The sequence below is a fragment of the Petaurus breviceps genome, unplaced genomic scaffold (assembly GCF_028583685.1).
Source record: "Petaurus breviceps papuanus isolate PSGF00001 unplaced genomic scaffold, PetGlider_PUasm1.0 90625, whole genome shotgun sequence".
Lineage (NCBI taxonomy): Eukaryota > Metazoa > Chordata > Mammalia > Diprotodontia > Petauridae > Petaurus > Petaurus breviceps.
The window spans coordinates 1,802,047-1,816,747 of record NW_027187289.1 but is presented as its reverse complement, the minus strand read 5'-3'; the positions used below and the strand labels follow the sequence as shown (position 1 = coordinate 1,816,747).

The 14,701-nt window shown below is 38.3% G+C and overlaps 1 protein-coding gene across 2 annotated transcripts in view; it reads left to right on the top strand.

The window, feature by feature from the left end:
• The window catches only part of STK24 (serine/threonine kinase 24), a 152,254-nt gene that overhangs the window by 113,305 nt on the left and 24,248 nt on the right, over positions 1 to 14,701 (top strand). For both annotated transcript variants that reach the window (XM_069064155.1, XM_069064156.1), the window contains exons 4-5: positions 10,680 to 10,788; positions 11,173 to 11,330. In XM_069064155.1, the coding sequence (XP_068920256.1) occupies positions 10,680 to 10,788; positions 11,173 to 11,330 (267 nt within the window). The remainder of the gene's footprint in view (positions 1 to 10,679; positions 10,789 to 11,172; positions 11,331 to 14,701) is intronic.

The window sequence follows — 14,701 nt, the reverse complement described above, 5'->3', positions numbered from 1 at the left end:
ATTTGTTTATTATGGAAATCAGACAAGGTGGGGAAGGTGGAAAATTAATATGAGTTCTGAGAAGAAGAGGTCTTGTATACACAAAAGTCTTGAAGTTTACAAAAGATTTTACTTAATAACATCTTGAAGAAGGTACTATAAATATTTCCATTTTACAGACAAGGAAATTGAGGTTTAGATAAAGAGGCTTGTTTATAGGCAAATAATTGGGAAATGATAGCTAGAGAATTTAAATCTAGATCTCTGACAAGTCCACTCTATTATAATATTAAACTGTTAAATTCATCAAGACCCATAACTCCTTTAGGTGATAAACACAATTTATTTTCAGAAATTATATTTTAATAATGTTTAAATCATGATTTTCAAAATAGTATGGTAATGTATTTAAATGCAAATCATCTGAATTATAATTAACAGAAAAAAAAATTGATATTGGATTTTCCAGTAGAATGTAAGTTCCTTGAGGGTAGGGGTGATTTTCTTTTTGTCTTTGAATTTTCAGCACCTAATACAGTGGCTAACTTGAAACAAATGCAGAAATATTTATTGGAAAGATCTTTTGAAAATCTAGAGTAGTAATAGGATTGTTGTAAAAAATTTTTTTAAATATCATGCTGTGGGGAGAGAGGACAAATTTGTACGCAAACAGACATTTAAAAACTCCCTAATGACTTGTCCTGTTCCGCTTCTTGACTATGATAAACCCATTAAATATATTAATATCTTTTTATTTCCTTAATCTCTTGGGAAATCATGCTTAAGGGAAGGTAAGAGTTACAAATTCAAATTTTATAGAATTATGTACACTAATGTTTTAAGTTAAAACTTCGTTTTTGCTACCCATAAAATTAATAAAGTTGCTGTTTCTTACTTGACATAGTTGGCAAAATTTTCAGATATCTGGATTCTGAATATTATAGTTCACTGTTGATAATGATGATGATTATGGTCGCACTGAAATTTATTTCTTAAGAGATTATTGCATATATTAATGGGCCAAGATGCCCTCTAAGGGACCTCTAAGGTCTCTTCTGCCTCTGAACTTGTGATCTCATTTGATCCTCACAGGCCCTGTGAGGCAGGTACTTTATATATTTATATATATTATACTCATTTAACAGCTAGAGTAATTCATGGCTCGTCTTCAGGAGCAGCAGGAATCAAAACCAGTTTTCTGCTGACTCCAGAGCAAGTATGCTTTCTACTGTACCAAGCTGTTCATTTTAAATACAGCAGTGATTTAATTGTTTTTAATGGATATGGGGGGACAACCACGGTGAAGTGGAAAGCTCTCTAGACTTACAAGACATGACTAAGTATTTGGCTGTGAGATTTAAGAGGTTACAAAAAAAATCTTTCATTTAGTTTTGGGATCAGCTGTGAGCTACCAGTAAAAGAACAAAAAGGATTTTATTGATGTGTTTTTATCTCTTTGGGTTTTGCTAACGTATAGGGGATTTGGTCACTTATTTGAAAATCACTTGTTAGTTTGTTCTTGGAATACATTTATAGTTAAAACTTACTAAAAACATAGTTCAAGGATAACAGTATATCATTTCTTTTTCATGTTTTATTGTTTTCTTTGTATTTTTGTCTCTTCCCTTTCCCTTGGTTAGTCTAGTTGGGGCAGGGAAGGAAGATCTTCAGTCATTTATTGTCTCTGTAGATTGATGTCTCCTAGTTGTCACAATAACCCATAATATACCTTTGCTTAGGCCATTACACCAGTGAATAATCCTCCAGTGAACCTTAGAACTGTATAGAATTAATGGAAAGTTGATATCAATGGATAGAGTGATGGGTCTGGAGTCAGGAAGACCTGAGTTCAAATTTGGCCACAGATACTCATTAGTCGTGTGATCCTGAGCAAGTCACTTAACTTCTCTTTGCCATTGAAGAAGGAAGTAGGAAGCCATTCCAGTCTCTTTACCAAGAAAACCTCATACAGGATCACAGAGTCAGACATGACTGAACAACAACAAAACCACTGTCCTCATTTAGGGCAGCTAGGTGGCACAGTGGATAAATCTCCTGGTCTGGAGTCCAGAAGATCAGGTTTCAAATAAGACCTCAGACAATAGTTGTGTGACCCTGGGCAAGTCACTTGACTCTGCCTCAGTTTCCTCATCTATAAAATGATCTGTAGAAGGAAATAGTAAACCACTCCAGTATCTTTACCAAGAAAACATCAAAAGTGTCTGTGGGGAGGTGGGGGCAGATCAAGAAAAGTTGGATGCAACTTGAAATGATAGAACAACAAGGTATCTTAATTTTTAATGTCACCTTTTTCTATCCAAACATTTTTACAAGATTTTTCATTTTTTAAGAAGTACCTCTCACATGAGAAAGCTTTTGAAATGCATTAAGTTAACAAGGGTGGGGCTCAGTAGGAGGTTTCAGGAACACTCTGATGGCCTCCTTGAACTGGAGACAGATCAGTTCAGATCAGTTCCTTAGATTTGACTTCAGATTAGCTCCCGTTTCCCTTCTCCTTATGCGGGTACTGGCTGAGTGTTTTTGAGGAGTGGGAAGGACATGAATGATGGCTGCTGTGGCATGGGGCTGTGTCAAGAGGAGTGACTCTTCTATGCCACCCTTTCCTCATTTCTTGCTAGTGTCCAGTAGTTCTAGAGTCTGAGGGTCTTTGACCAACAATAAGCTATTAACTTATCATAGCACCATATCAGAAGAGGAGCACAGCAGAGGGAGAGGCCACTTTTCTTCAGATATGCTGTAGGTATACTCAGAAAAAATTGTTTCTTGAGATTGCTACAGGTCTGTCCCTTGGATAAACCTCCATCTGCTTGTTTGGGTGGCAGTCATCTGCTCGGCTGACAGGAGTGCCTGTAGTGTTAACAGAAGGATGTGTATCCTTGAGTTCCTCTTTTCCTTGGGCCTTTCTTTCCCTCTAGACAAAGAGTGTCTCTGGTAACTATAAGTTATATGTCCTTCTTATTTTCTGTTGCCATCAGACCTTTCTGTAGGGGTAGGCAATGGAGTGAGGAAGACAGAGGAAATCTGCTTGTTCCTTTGACTAAGATATTTGCAAGGACTTTCTCGGAGTCTACATCAAAATTAGAAGTTGCATGAGTGTGAGAGAAGGGAAAGTTACATGACCATGAACAAGTTAAGCCCTCTAAGCCTTAGTTTTCTATTCTATATAGATTAGCCACTTGGTTCCCCCATCATCTGTGGGCCTGGAGCTCTGGAAGCAGCCACCCTGCTGTTATAGCTGTGTCCTCCCCCACCGCCCTGGGGACAGCGGCTGGACCACATTCTTCTCTCACCCAGGTCCGACAGTTGGCCAGTGTGGTCCACATGGGACTGCACTCTGCTCCCAGCCTGGTGAGACAGACCCTTCCTGTCAACTTTCCAGGCTGACTTCAGCAGGAGGTGTATTTCACTCTGCCCTTTTGTAAGTTCTGTAGCTCTAAAATTTGTTTAGAGTCCTTTTTCACAGGTGTTGGAGGTGGTTGCAACGCGAGCTCCAGCAGGTTCATGCTTTTATTCCACCATCTTGGCTCTTCTCCCTCTTGTTGTTTCCTTAGGTGGGCTTTTTCTGTTGTATTAAAGGGATCTTTTTGAGTAGCTACTTCTAAAAAAAAACTATTTCATATGGGAAAATTTATTCTTACTTTTCTGTCTCTTGGGTGATCATATTTGATCGCTTCTTATGCCAGAGCTGCTATTCTCATATTTCACTCTGGGGACAGATGGATTAACTAACTTATTTGAATCTGTGCAGCAAAGAGACTGAGAAGATCCTAATATTTAGAATTGGAAAAAACCTTTGAGATCTCCTCCCCCTAGACTTTTCATTTTACAGAGGAGAAAATTTAGGCCCAGCCTTAATGGAAATTGGGACTTGTTTTAAATGTTTACATACTATGTGCCAGGCACTGTGCTAAATGCTGGGGATACAAATAGAGTTGAAAGAAGTTTACAGTCTATTGGCGGAGATAATGTGGAAACATATATATACAAAGCAAGCTGTATACAGGATAAATTGTAAATAATCAACAGAAAAAAGAAGCTAGAATGAAGAGGGATTGGGAAAAGCTTCCTAAAGGAAATGAGATTTTAGTTGGGACTTAAAAAAGCCAATAGGTGGGAATGAGGAGGAAGAGCGTTCCAGACATGGGGAGATGGAGTTTCTTGTTAGAGGCTCAGCTTGGAGGTCAGGGTCACTCAATGGAAGAGTATGTGTTGAGGAGTAAGTTATGAAGAAACTGGAAAGGTGGGAGAGGCCAAGGCTTGTAAAGGGCTTTGAACACCAATCTCATAACAGCTCAGGGAGGTAGGTGCTATTTTTGTCCCCAGTTTAGAGATGAGGAAACTGAGGCAGACAGAAGTTAAATGATTTGTCCAGAATCAAACAACTAATATATCACTGTTGCTGGATTTGAATTCAGGTCTTCCTGATTCAGCACTCTTTTTTTTTTAGGGGGAAACAGAAGTCATTATTGAAGTCATTCTGCCACTTAGCTTTGGGACCTCACTGAGTCTGTAAAATGAAAGTGAAAAGGATGGGTGTTGGACTACAGTCGCTCAGCTCCTTTCCAGCTCTACAGTGCTGTGATTGATTTGAGAGTATAGTAGCAAATATGATGGGTTAGGAATCAACCTGGATTTGAATCCCAGCTTTCATTTACTACAGCAAGACAATTTACCTTTCTGTACCTCAGTTTCCTTATCTGTAAAATGAGGAGATTAGAGAGTGTCTAAGATTTTGAGGCAGAAGCAAGGTTACCTGACCAAAGTTTTGGATTTTCTATTTAAACTCAGGAGAAACTTTGTTTAGAGGTAGGTTAATGATCAGACTCTAAGAACAAGCGAAGTACAGAGCAAGTGGGTGAGCTTCCAGTGCACCTGATGACTGTTCTTGTCATTTATATGTAATTAATACATACAGATGTAGGTCATTATTTACATGTATCATTTTACTGTGGCGACAAAGGATGTCTTCACCCTTTTAAAGCCTTTTTGCAATTTAATTCCTATGATTTTGCTTCATGTGATTTTATAGAGGCCTGAAAAATCAAACTTTGTTCTCTCACGGTAGATGGGTCTTAAATGATGATGTTGATAGCAGTAGTAATAACCATCATATACGTAGTGGTTTATGGTTTGCCAGGTGCTTCCTTCATGCACAGCTTGAGGCAGGTACTGCAGGTGGCTTATCTCTGCTTTTTTTCTTAGATCAAACTTTTGATTTCCCTCCACCAGTGCAGACTGACACCTATTTATCCTGTTATATAATCTTAGTTGCTTGGGCCATTGAGATATGGAGTGACTTGCCCAGGTTTCCATACAAGTGAGCCTTCAACCTAGCCTTCATGACCTTAAGACTAGCTCTCTATGCTCTGACATTATGCCTGTCTGGCCCCATTTTAAAGAAGCTACTGAGGCAAGTAGCTGCTCTGTGGATACATAAATGTCTCAGGTGTAAGAAATTTCATTCCAGATTTCCTTTTAATCGTTTTGAATATGTGCATTAAAAACTTAGGATTTAAAATGAAATTATCTAGTAGAATAAAAGCTTCAGGGCAGAGAGCACTTTTCTTTTTTAAAAAAATGTTTAATTCCTAGCACAGTGCAGATAGGCTTTTAACAAATGTTTTTGGATTTCATTCGAATGAAAAGTTTAAATCTGGAAGGGACCTTGGAGAAAATATGCTTCAACCCAAATGAGTCAGCAGAGACCTAGAGAAGGGAAATAAACTTGGTCATGTTCACTGGGCCAGTAAGTGGCAGAGATAGAACTTTATTCTAGGTTCTTAGACTCCATGTCCAGTGGCCTTTTTCGTGTATCATGAACTAAATGTTGAAATCTTTGGAAGAGTGATTAGTCCCTGGAAAGAAAGTGTCAGAAAGGGCAGAGTTAAACCAGAAGAGGAGAGTAGACTTGGTCATTAAAATAGTAGTGAAAAAAGAGATGGACAAATCACCAGTTAAAACACTTTTTAAAAAATTAAGTTATTTTAAAAATTCTAATAGATGGACTCCTTTAGGAAGAACCGAGCTTAGAGATTTTTTAGTATTGAGTTAAGCATATGAGACTTTCATGAGTCTCAGGAATTACCATCTCAGTTCATGAATTCTTGCTTTAAATTATTGAATGGCAGTAAATTGAAGCTCAGTCACTGAAACTAGAGACTGAAAAGATTTTAGCTGATTAATGGATCAATCAGTATTTCCAGAAGGGCTAAGTGACAGTTTGGGAGTCATTGAGAAAGCTTCCTGCTGCTCTCATTGATCATTCTTAGTCATGAGTTTCAGGCCAGGGCGTGTGACCAGATGAAAAATGAGTATTCTCATAGCCTTCCACAAAGGAGGCAAAGGAAGCAGCTTGCCTAGAATGCATTTGTGAGGGCAAGGATTTCCTATAAACCTCTTTGAAGTGACCAGGTTCTTTCTGATATTCTGCTCCCTAGAAGTGACAGTAATGTAAAATAGAGTCTATCTTGTTCTACACTACATAAGAAAATTTGGGTTGTCATCATGGTTTTAATTTTTAATAAGCACACATTTGGGTGTGCTGTTTCTGTATACCTGCAGTTAAAAGAATTCAGTAGAAGTATTTGTTAAGTGTTTTTTTTTTCCTCTCGCAAAGAGTGATATCATCAGAAAAAGTTAAAATCAACTAATTAATTTAACTTTGTACTTTAATTGAGTTAGTAAAAATACAGGTCATGTAGCCAGCTGAGGGCCATGTTGATCTAGTTAGTTTAGCTGATCTACTTTGGTACTTCTCCATTGTTTTGCATGCCACTTGATTATTTCCTTACTCATCTTTAGAATTAGCAACTTCATCAGAAACTGGAAGTAGGAGCAGGTAAAATTCCCTTGCGACAATATTTATTATTTCCTATAATAACCCACATTTATGGAACACTTAGTATTTTTCTCACAGTGACTGCATCAGGTAGGTTGTGCAAATATTATACCCATTTTATATATAAGGAAACTAGTGAATTGGAAAACCTTAAGAGCTCATGAGAACATAGCTAGTTTTGGAGCTGGGAATTGAGCTCAAGTTTCTTGATTCTAAGCCTAGAACTTACTCTATTATATCATACTACTTCATGTAATGTTTTGGGGTTTTTTTTTGTTTTGTTTTGTTTTTTTGCTTTTTAGAGGGGGGATGACAGGCCAGTTGGGGTTAAGTGACTTGCCCAAAGTCACATGGCTAGTAAGTGTTAGGTGATGAGGCTGGATTTGAACTCAGGTTCAAATGACTCCTGGATTGGTGCTCTATTTGCTGTGCCACCTAACCCTGCCACTGCTTCGTGTAGTTTTGACTTGTCTTGATAGGGGAAGAGATAGGAACCACAGCCCTCAGTTGGATTATGGTTTTGCCTTTCATTACCATAAGCAATCCATTAGTGAATTGGGTACTGAATAAACATAACATTTCAAACTGATAAATGGTAGAATTACTATTTAAGAATTACTATTTTTTCTAGTATTAACTAATATTCAGAATAGAGCCAGTTAACTTTTTACTGTTCAACAAACTCTTAAAATAGGTGAAACAAAAACGAAATTATAGTAAGGAATGACTAAGAGTTGACTTGTGCAGTATCTTACTTATAAGTATATTGACAAATCACTGGCATTTTGCCCAAGTTCCAGAGGTAAAACTTACAGAAGACTGAGAGAGCATATAACCATACCTTCCTTTAAGAAAATCAGTTTATATAAGAATCTAGATTAGTATGATTAGCTGGAGTTCAAATTCTGGACTCCTGAGCAAAACACTCAGAAACAGCTCCATCTCCAGCTAAATGGTACCTTCCGACTGTCAGAGTTCATAACTTTGTTGGGAGGCAATTATCAATAGGAAAGAAAACCACAATATCTGTGAAATTATAATGTACAGTAATGAAAAAAAAAGATTCAATTTTTAAAAAAATTTGATTGACACTTTTCAGGAACACATTGTATAGTACAAAGTACCTCTTTTATGGTGTTTTCCTTGAGGAAAGATGTGAAGTATATAAATAGTCTGTGTTTATTCACACAACTGTGGATTTATCAGTAATGCATTTGACCTTACAATGAATATTTTAGTTTCATTTCTTTCTGACTTTACTGCAGATGCTGTTTTGTTAAAAGTAGAGAGTATTAGGTACTTTGATTCACTGAAATGTGCTCATATATGTACAAAACTATAGAGACCAGTATTGCTAAGTAGTGACCAGATTTTAAAAATACAAGTAAGGGCATCCCTAGCTTCATACAGAATATACATTATTTTGTTGAAGGTGAACATTGAATTGCTAGATTTTTCCAGGTGTGCACCCCTTTCCCCCCCCCCCCCCATGCCCTCATCTCCTTGTTTCGTGGACTGTGATGTCCACAGTTAGGTTTTTAGGCCGTAATTTAGATGATTAGTGGAGATTTCACTTCTTAGTTCTTCACATTTGGATTATATCACTGACCAAATTTTGATACTGTCATTAATATTTTCTTATTTTTCTCATCTAGTAAGTGAGTTGATACTGCTTCCCAAGATCCAGAAGAGTATTGAGAAAATTAAGGAAACTTTTGATAATTTTCAGAGATGAAAAAATCTATCAAAGTATTATTGTCACAAAATAATACAAGTATTAGGGACACAGAATTGTTGTATTACTAAATAGTTGTTTGTTTGTTTTGGAGACAACCTTCCTTCCCCCAATGCCTTTTAAAATTCCTGATTAAAGGGGAGGCCAGGTAGCACAGCGAGTAAGAGCACCGGCTCCAGAGTTGGGATGACCTGGGATCAGATCTGGGCTCAGACACTTAGCACCCACCCAGAAACACCTGGCTGTGTAACCTTGAGCAAGTTACTTAACCCCGATTGCTAAAAAAATAAAATAAAATAAAATTCCTGATTAATTTCCTTGTTATGCTCTTTCAGTTTTACTCTAAATCACACACAAAACATTAAGCATGGCAGTACCGTGACTAGAGTACAGGATCTGGAGTCAGCCAGACCTGAGTTCAAATCCCACCTCAGACACTTAATAGCTGAGTGACTCTGGGAACATAATAGCACTTTCCTCCTAATGTGATTGTAAGGATAAAATGAGAGGATATTTGTGAAGTGCTTTCCAAACCCTTAAAGCATGTATAAATGCAAGCTATTTGTTGTTATCATCATCATATGGGGGTCATGTAAGTAGATAGATAGATAGATAGAGTTACTACTTGTCTTATAAGTGATAGTAAAGGTATTAATATTTGAACCAGTTCTCAAGACTAGTGTGCAGGCTTAGTTGGACAGGGGGACTAAGTATCTTCTTTTCCTTGAATTATTTTTCTCCAGCTTCTTTAGCCTTACCATGAATTTGTCTCTTCTCTCCCCCCCCCCCCCCCCCCCCCCCCCCCCCCCAGTTCTTTTTTCATAGCTCCAAGTATATGGACAAAAAGCAAACAGTTCATCTAAGCCTCTGTGTTTTGAATGCTTTGATATTTGATCTTCTGTATATAAAACATCCAGATGTTTGATTTTTAAAACTCTGTGCATCCCCACCCCCCGGTGCCTTTTGGTGTGCTGCAAGTAGTAAACCATGCTCTGTCATGCCTTATTCCCCACCCCCCCAGCCTAAAGAGATATTTTTATTTGGCACAGAAGATTTGCATTTCCTTTTTGTAGGATGACCAAAGGTGGTAGGATTCAGCAGACATCCTGCAAAGGCACGAGATAGGCCTTTTGACATGTCTTGATTTCCTGGGTTTGTTGCCTTAGTGTTATACCTCTTTGGGCTTTGGATTCTACCAGTTCCCCTCCTGTGCAACATGGTGGACCAGAACTTAATGTAAGTCTGCAACAGATCCAGGTGCAGGTCACTGAAACCACAGACTTAAAAATATTTCTTTATCTTCTCTCTTCTGGTTTGAGGCTGACTATGTCCTTTAGTAACCTGTTGAGAACATTTGCTGGGAGCAGAACAGGGAACCGCTTTCATCACTTCCCCCCCCCCCCCTTAAATATATATATATATATATATATATATATATTTTTGGAGGGGGGGAAGGCAGGACAATTGGGGTTAATTGACTTGCCCAAGGTCACATGGCTAGTAAGTGTTAAGTGTCTGAGGTTGGATTTGAACTCAGGTCCTCCTGACCCCAGGACTGGTGGGTCACTGTGCCACCTAGCCCCCCTACCCCTACCCCTTAAATATTTTTGATGAAAGGTTTATTCAGGTAGAAAAGGGTATTACATAACATGGATGAGGGATATATGCTTTCTCATCTGGAAAATGGAAATGATAATGCCTTCCTTGAGAGTTAGGATGCCTCACACTTACCCTAGTTATGTGGCCCTAAGTCTCTTAAGTTGTAAAGCAGGAATAAGCCTCTACTGAATTTCCATGTCAAAATTTCTATTTACTAATGAAATGATAGGTGTGTTCCAAAAATTCTGTCCCTCTCTCCTTCACCCTCTTTCCCTCGCACTGCTACTCCTTCCCCCCCTCCCCCCCCCATCCCATGCCCCTTTGCCTTCTCAGATTTTTTTGGGAAAAGTATTTTGTAAAGCTTAAAACTCTATAGAAACATGAACCACTGTCATTATTTGCAAGTTATGTTAGGTCTGATACATTGTCTACTCCCACCCCAGGCAAATTACTTTGTTATTGAAGGTTTCATTTTTAATGACTGTCACCAATTTTTGTTTCTGATAGTTAGAACCTGGCGCTCTAGATGAAATTCAGATTGCTACTATATTAAGAGAAATCTTGAAAGGACTTGACTATTTGCATTCAGAAAAGAAAATTCACCGAGATATCAAAGGTAAGAAAAACATGTTGCTTCTTACTCCCTTAAAATTTGGGGTAATTTATCAAGCAATTGAGAATAAAAAACCAAGTGTGACTCCCAGAGCTCTGTGGCTCTCTCTGTTTTTGGCAGGATCTTTTCTCAGCTAATAAGCCTTGCATTCATTCCTCTAAGTGCAAAACATTGTGCTAGCTTTTGATGGGGAGAGAGGGGTGATGTGGTATAAAGATTTGCACATATAAAAATGTGTGAAGCTTGATTCCTACCACTAAGAATCTTTATAGGTGAATTGGGATGTTGGCTCCATAGCTGTGAGAAACAAAAGGATGCCCAGAATTGAATAGTACATGACAATATTACACAACATGGCACAAGGCAGTGCGTGTTTTTATTTTCTAGCTGCAAATGTTCTGCTGTCTGAACAAGGGGAAGTGAAACTTGCCGATTTTGGAGTAGCCGGGCAGCTAACAGATACCCAAATAAAAAGAAACACCTTTGTGGGCACCCCATTCTGGATGGCACCTGAAGTTATTAAGCAGTCTGCCTATGATTCAAAGGTAAGATCAGAACAAAGCTTATGTAGCTTCCAGTAATACCCTCTTTTAAAGCAGGCCTTGAAACAGACTATAAAGTAAATACCTAGTTCTTAATCTATTTTTTAAAAAAACCTACATAACCGTTGTGGGGGCCCCCCCCCATCTCTAAAGCCCTGTTTTGGTGTTAATCTTACTCCCATCTTCCCTTTTTGTCATCAAAACAAAACAGAATCATTACCGTAATTATTCACTTTTGTCAGCATTTGCCAATCTCCAGACCTGCTAGCTTCCATACCTTATGACCTAAATCTTTTATGAAATGAAACTAGGAAGAAGTAGGAAAACCTTTAGCTAAACTAAATCTCAACCCTGACTTTCTTTCAAATCTTAGGCTGTTGCTGGAGTGACTTTGTAGCTAGATTGCTTTTATTCTACAGTTCAGTTCAACAATTAATAGTCGTTGCCTTATCGGTGTTTAAGCAGACCCCTGTGCCTTAATTTTTTTAAAAAAGTGTTTAAAAGAGTTATTTTGAATGGCTCTACCCACTCCCTGTACAACTTGTGGAGGAGAGTCCCAGTTCATACAGGAGCTATTGATTTATCTGTCAAGCTTAAAGCTGCACCAAGACTTCTGAGATATATTTATTTAGATGAATTGGGCAAGGCTTCATAGTAATGCATACTTCTTGAGTGTTGCAGTGGATCCCTCAATGAGGGTATTCATTCTGGCAGTGACCCTTCCACATCTTCTCATCCTGTGCTGTTTTTATCCACGTATCTTTTCTGCCATTGAAGACCTGCCTGATGTGCTAGAGGCTTTTTCCCCCTAGGTCTTTTAAGATTATTGACCTATGGCATTATAGTTTTAGAGCCAGCAAGCTCAAGACCTCTAGAGACTGTCTAATGCTTGGATACCAATGCATCCCTAAAGATATTTGTCTTGGCCCTCCTTTTTGCCCGGAATGGCTCATGTTCCTTCATATTGAACATTTCTTGGTGATGTTCTTTATCCCACTCCTTCTACACATGACCTTACTGGCAGTATGTTGTGGTAGCCTACTTATGTCCACCATTAGTCTTTTTCTCTCTTGCTTTTTTGAACCACCAACAATCTTGATTCTTTAAAGGTTGCAGCATTTGATGATGGCCAGAAAAGGATTTGAGGAAGGTTTGGGGGGGTTGGTATTATTTGAAGGAGAGAGATTGGGAGTGGTCCATATTTGTAATTTACTGGTGTAGGAAACTCCCTTTCTCAATGAAAATCAGCAGCTATTTTCCAATACAAGCTCTTGTAAAGCTGGTACTGAGAAATCAAGTGTTTTACCCAAAGCCATGGAGTCAGTATATGGAGGAGAACCAGAAGCTCTCCTGACTTGGAGACCATCTCCCGTAGTCTGTGATTTCATGTCTTGCTACGTACTGTTCTACAGTATTTCTCACACTAGAAGAATATTGGTGTTAATAAGGGGGGATGTGTGCCATATAGCAGCTTGGGATATGAGAAGTGCTATGCCATTTCCCAAATACAATCTAGCCCATTCTCTTCCCTTTTTTTCAGTTCTGGGCCCAGCTCATTGTCCATTTGTAGCCATACTAATGACTTTATTTGATGACCACATCTCTTAGTTAGGGAAAACTTTCTTCATCCCTTTGGTTTCTTTTGAGTTATTTTGATTCTCATTGAAGAGATCTTAGGGTATGATGTTTGTAATCAATACGGTGTGATCTAAGAACAAATGTACTTGGAGGGCTTCATAATATAATGGAGAGGGGTGGCTAGGTGGCACAGTGAGTAGAGTGCCGGCCCTGGAGTTAGGAGGACCTGAGTTTGGTTCTGGCCAACACCCACACAAAAAAACTAGCCGTGTAACCTTGGGCAAGTTACTTAACCCCAATTGCCCTCCAAAAAAGCAACAACAACAAAAAAAAGAAAATGTCTCCTGATATGGGAAATCACTTGCAAAAATCTGCCAGTGCCCTCCCTTTTCATATTTTCATCAAGATTATTTTTGATATATTTGGCGATCATTTTCAGAAAGATATTGTTGGAAGGAGAAAGTAAGAATATGATTATATAGTTTCTGACGTTTCCTCAATCTTTTAAAAAATCTACAGGGGTGGCTAGGTGGCTCAGTGAATATAGCACTGGCCCTGGAATTAGGAGGACCTGAGTTCAAATCTGGCCTCAGACACTTAACACTTACTAGTTGTGTGACCTTGGACAAGTCACTTAACCCCAATTGCCCTGCCCTCCCCCCTCCAAAAAGAAAAAACAAAACAAAAACCATAAAAAAATCTATAGGTTTTTTTCTAGTTCTCTTTCAGATATCTTGAAAATTCATCACTCAGTATTTTAAAAGGTTCTGTTGTCTTGATCCTAGATTTCTTTTGTATATAGCTGGTCTAGCTGTTTCCTTAGCCTTATTTTTGCCAGTTCCCCTTATTCACATAGTGTGTTGGAGACTGAGGCATTAGGGGTCCAATTGTAGTTACTCTATTTAAAAGCTTCACTTCCACATGTAAAGGGATATGGAATTTCTTCATTATGGTCAGGCTTTTGTGAGAGTGATTCTTAGGTGTGGGAAATAGTTTATGTTCTCCAGGGCCTCGTTAGGACTATGAATAATTGGAATTATGACCTGTTCTTGAAGAGCTTTTTGATGAAGTGCCTTACTCTTGTAGATGTTAAGTGTCATTTTCATTGCCTTATGGATATGTTGACTATTATTTGAAGGTCTGCTTCATTATGTGCAATTTTCTTTTCAGTGAAATTTCTCTTTTAAAGAGAAATTTTATAAATATATATATTATATATATTTTAAAGGCACATTTACTATTTAAGTGCATTTAATGTTTTTGCTGAAATAGGCTCTTAATGATGTTCTCATCACCCATTATCTTTAATAGTTGACCACACTCAATATTCCCATAAATTCCTTACCAGTGTCAGACAGAAAAATGTAATGCATTTCTTTGTACCCAACAAATCATTCTTACTGAACTGCTTTGCCTTTATCTGTCTCAAAGCTCTGGGGTGACTTTATATGTTTTTCCTTTAATGCTGAAGCACTATGAGTATAATCTCTAAGCCAGGGCTTTGACCAAAGTGAAACCTCTGGCTGCCCCAGGGGTCTGGGAGGAGACAGTTGAGGAAAATTGCAATGGGACAAAGCCATCCTTTAATTATCTGTGCCTACTTAGGGCACATATGAATCAGAACCACACAGAATCAGAAACCCCAGTTTCCCCGTGGGTTTTATTAGAAATGATATATTTTTCTTTACATATGGATGGTTCTGGTACTAGAAGCCTTTTTCTTTGATTGTTTTTTCCTTAAATGGCCGGACACACACACACACACACACACACACACACACACACACACACACACA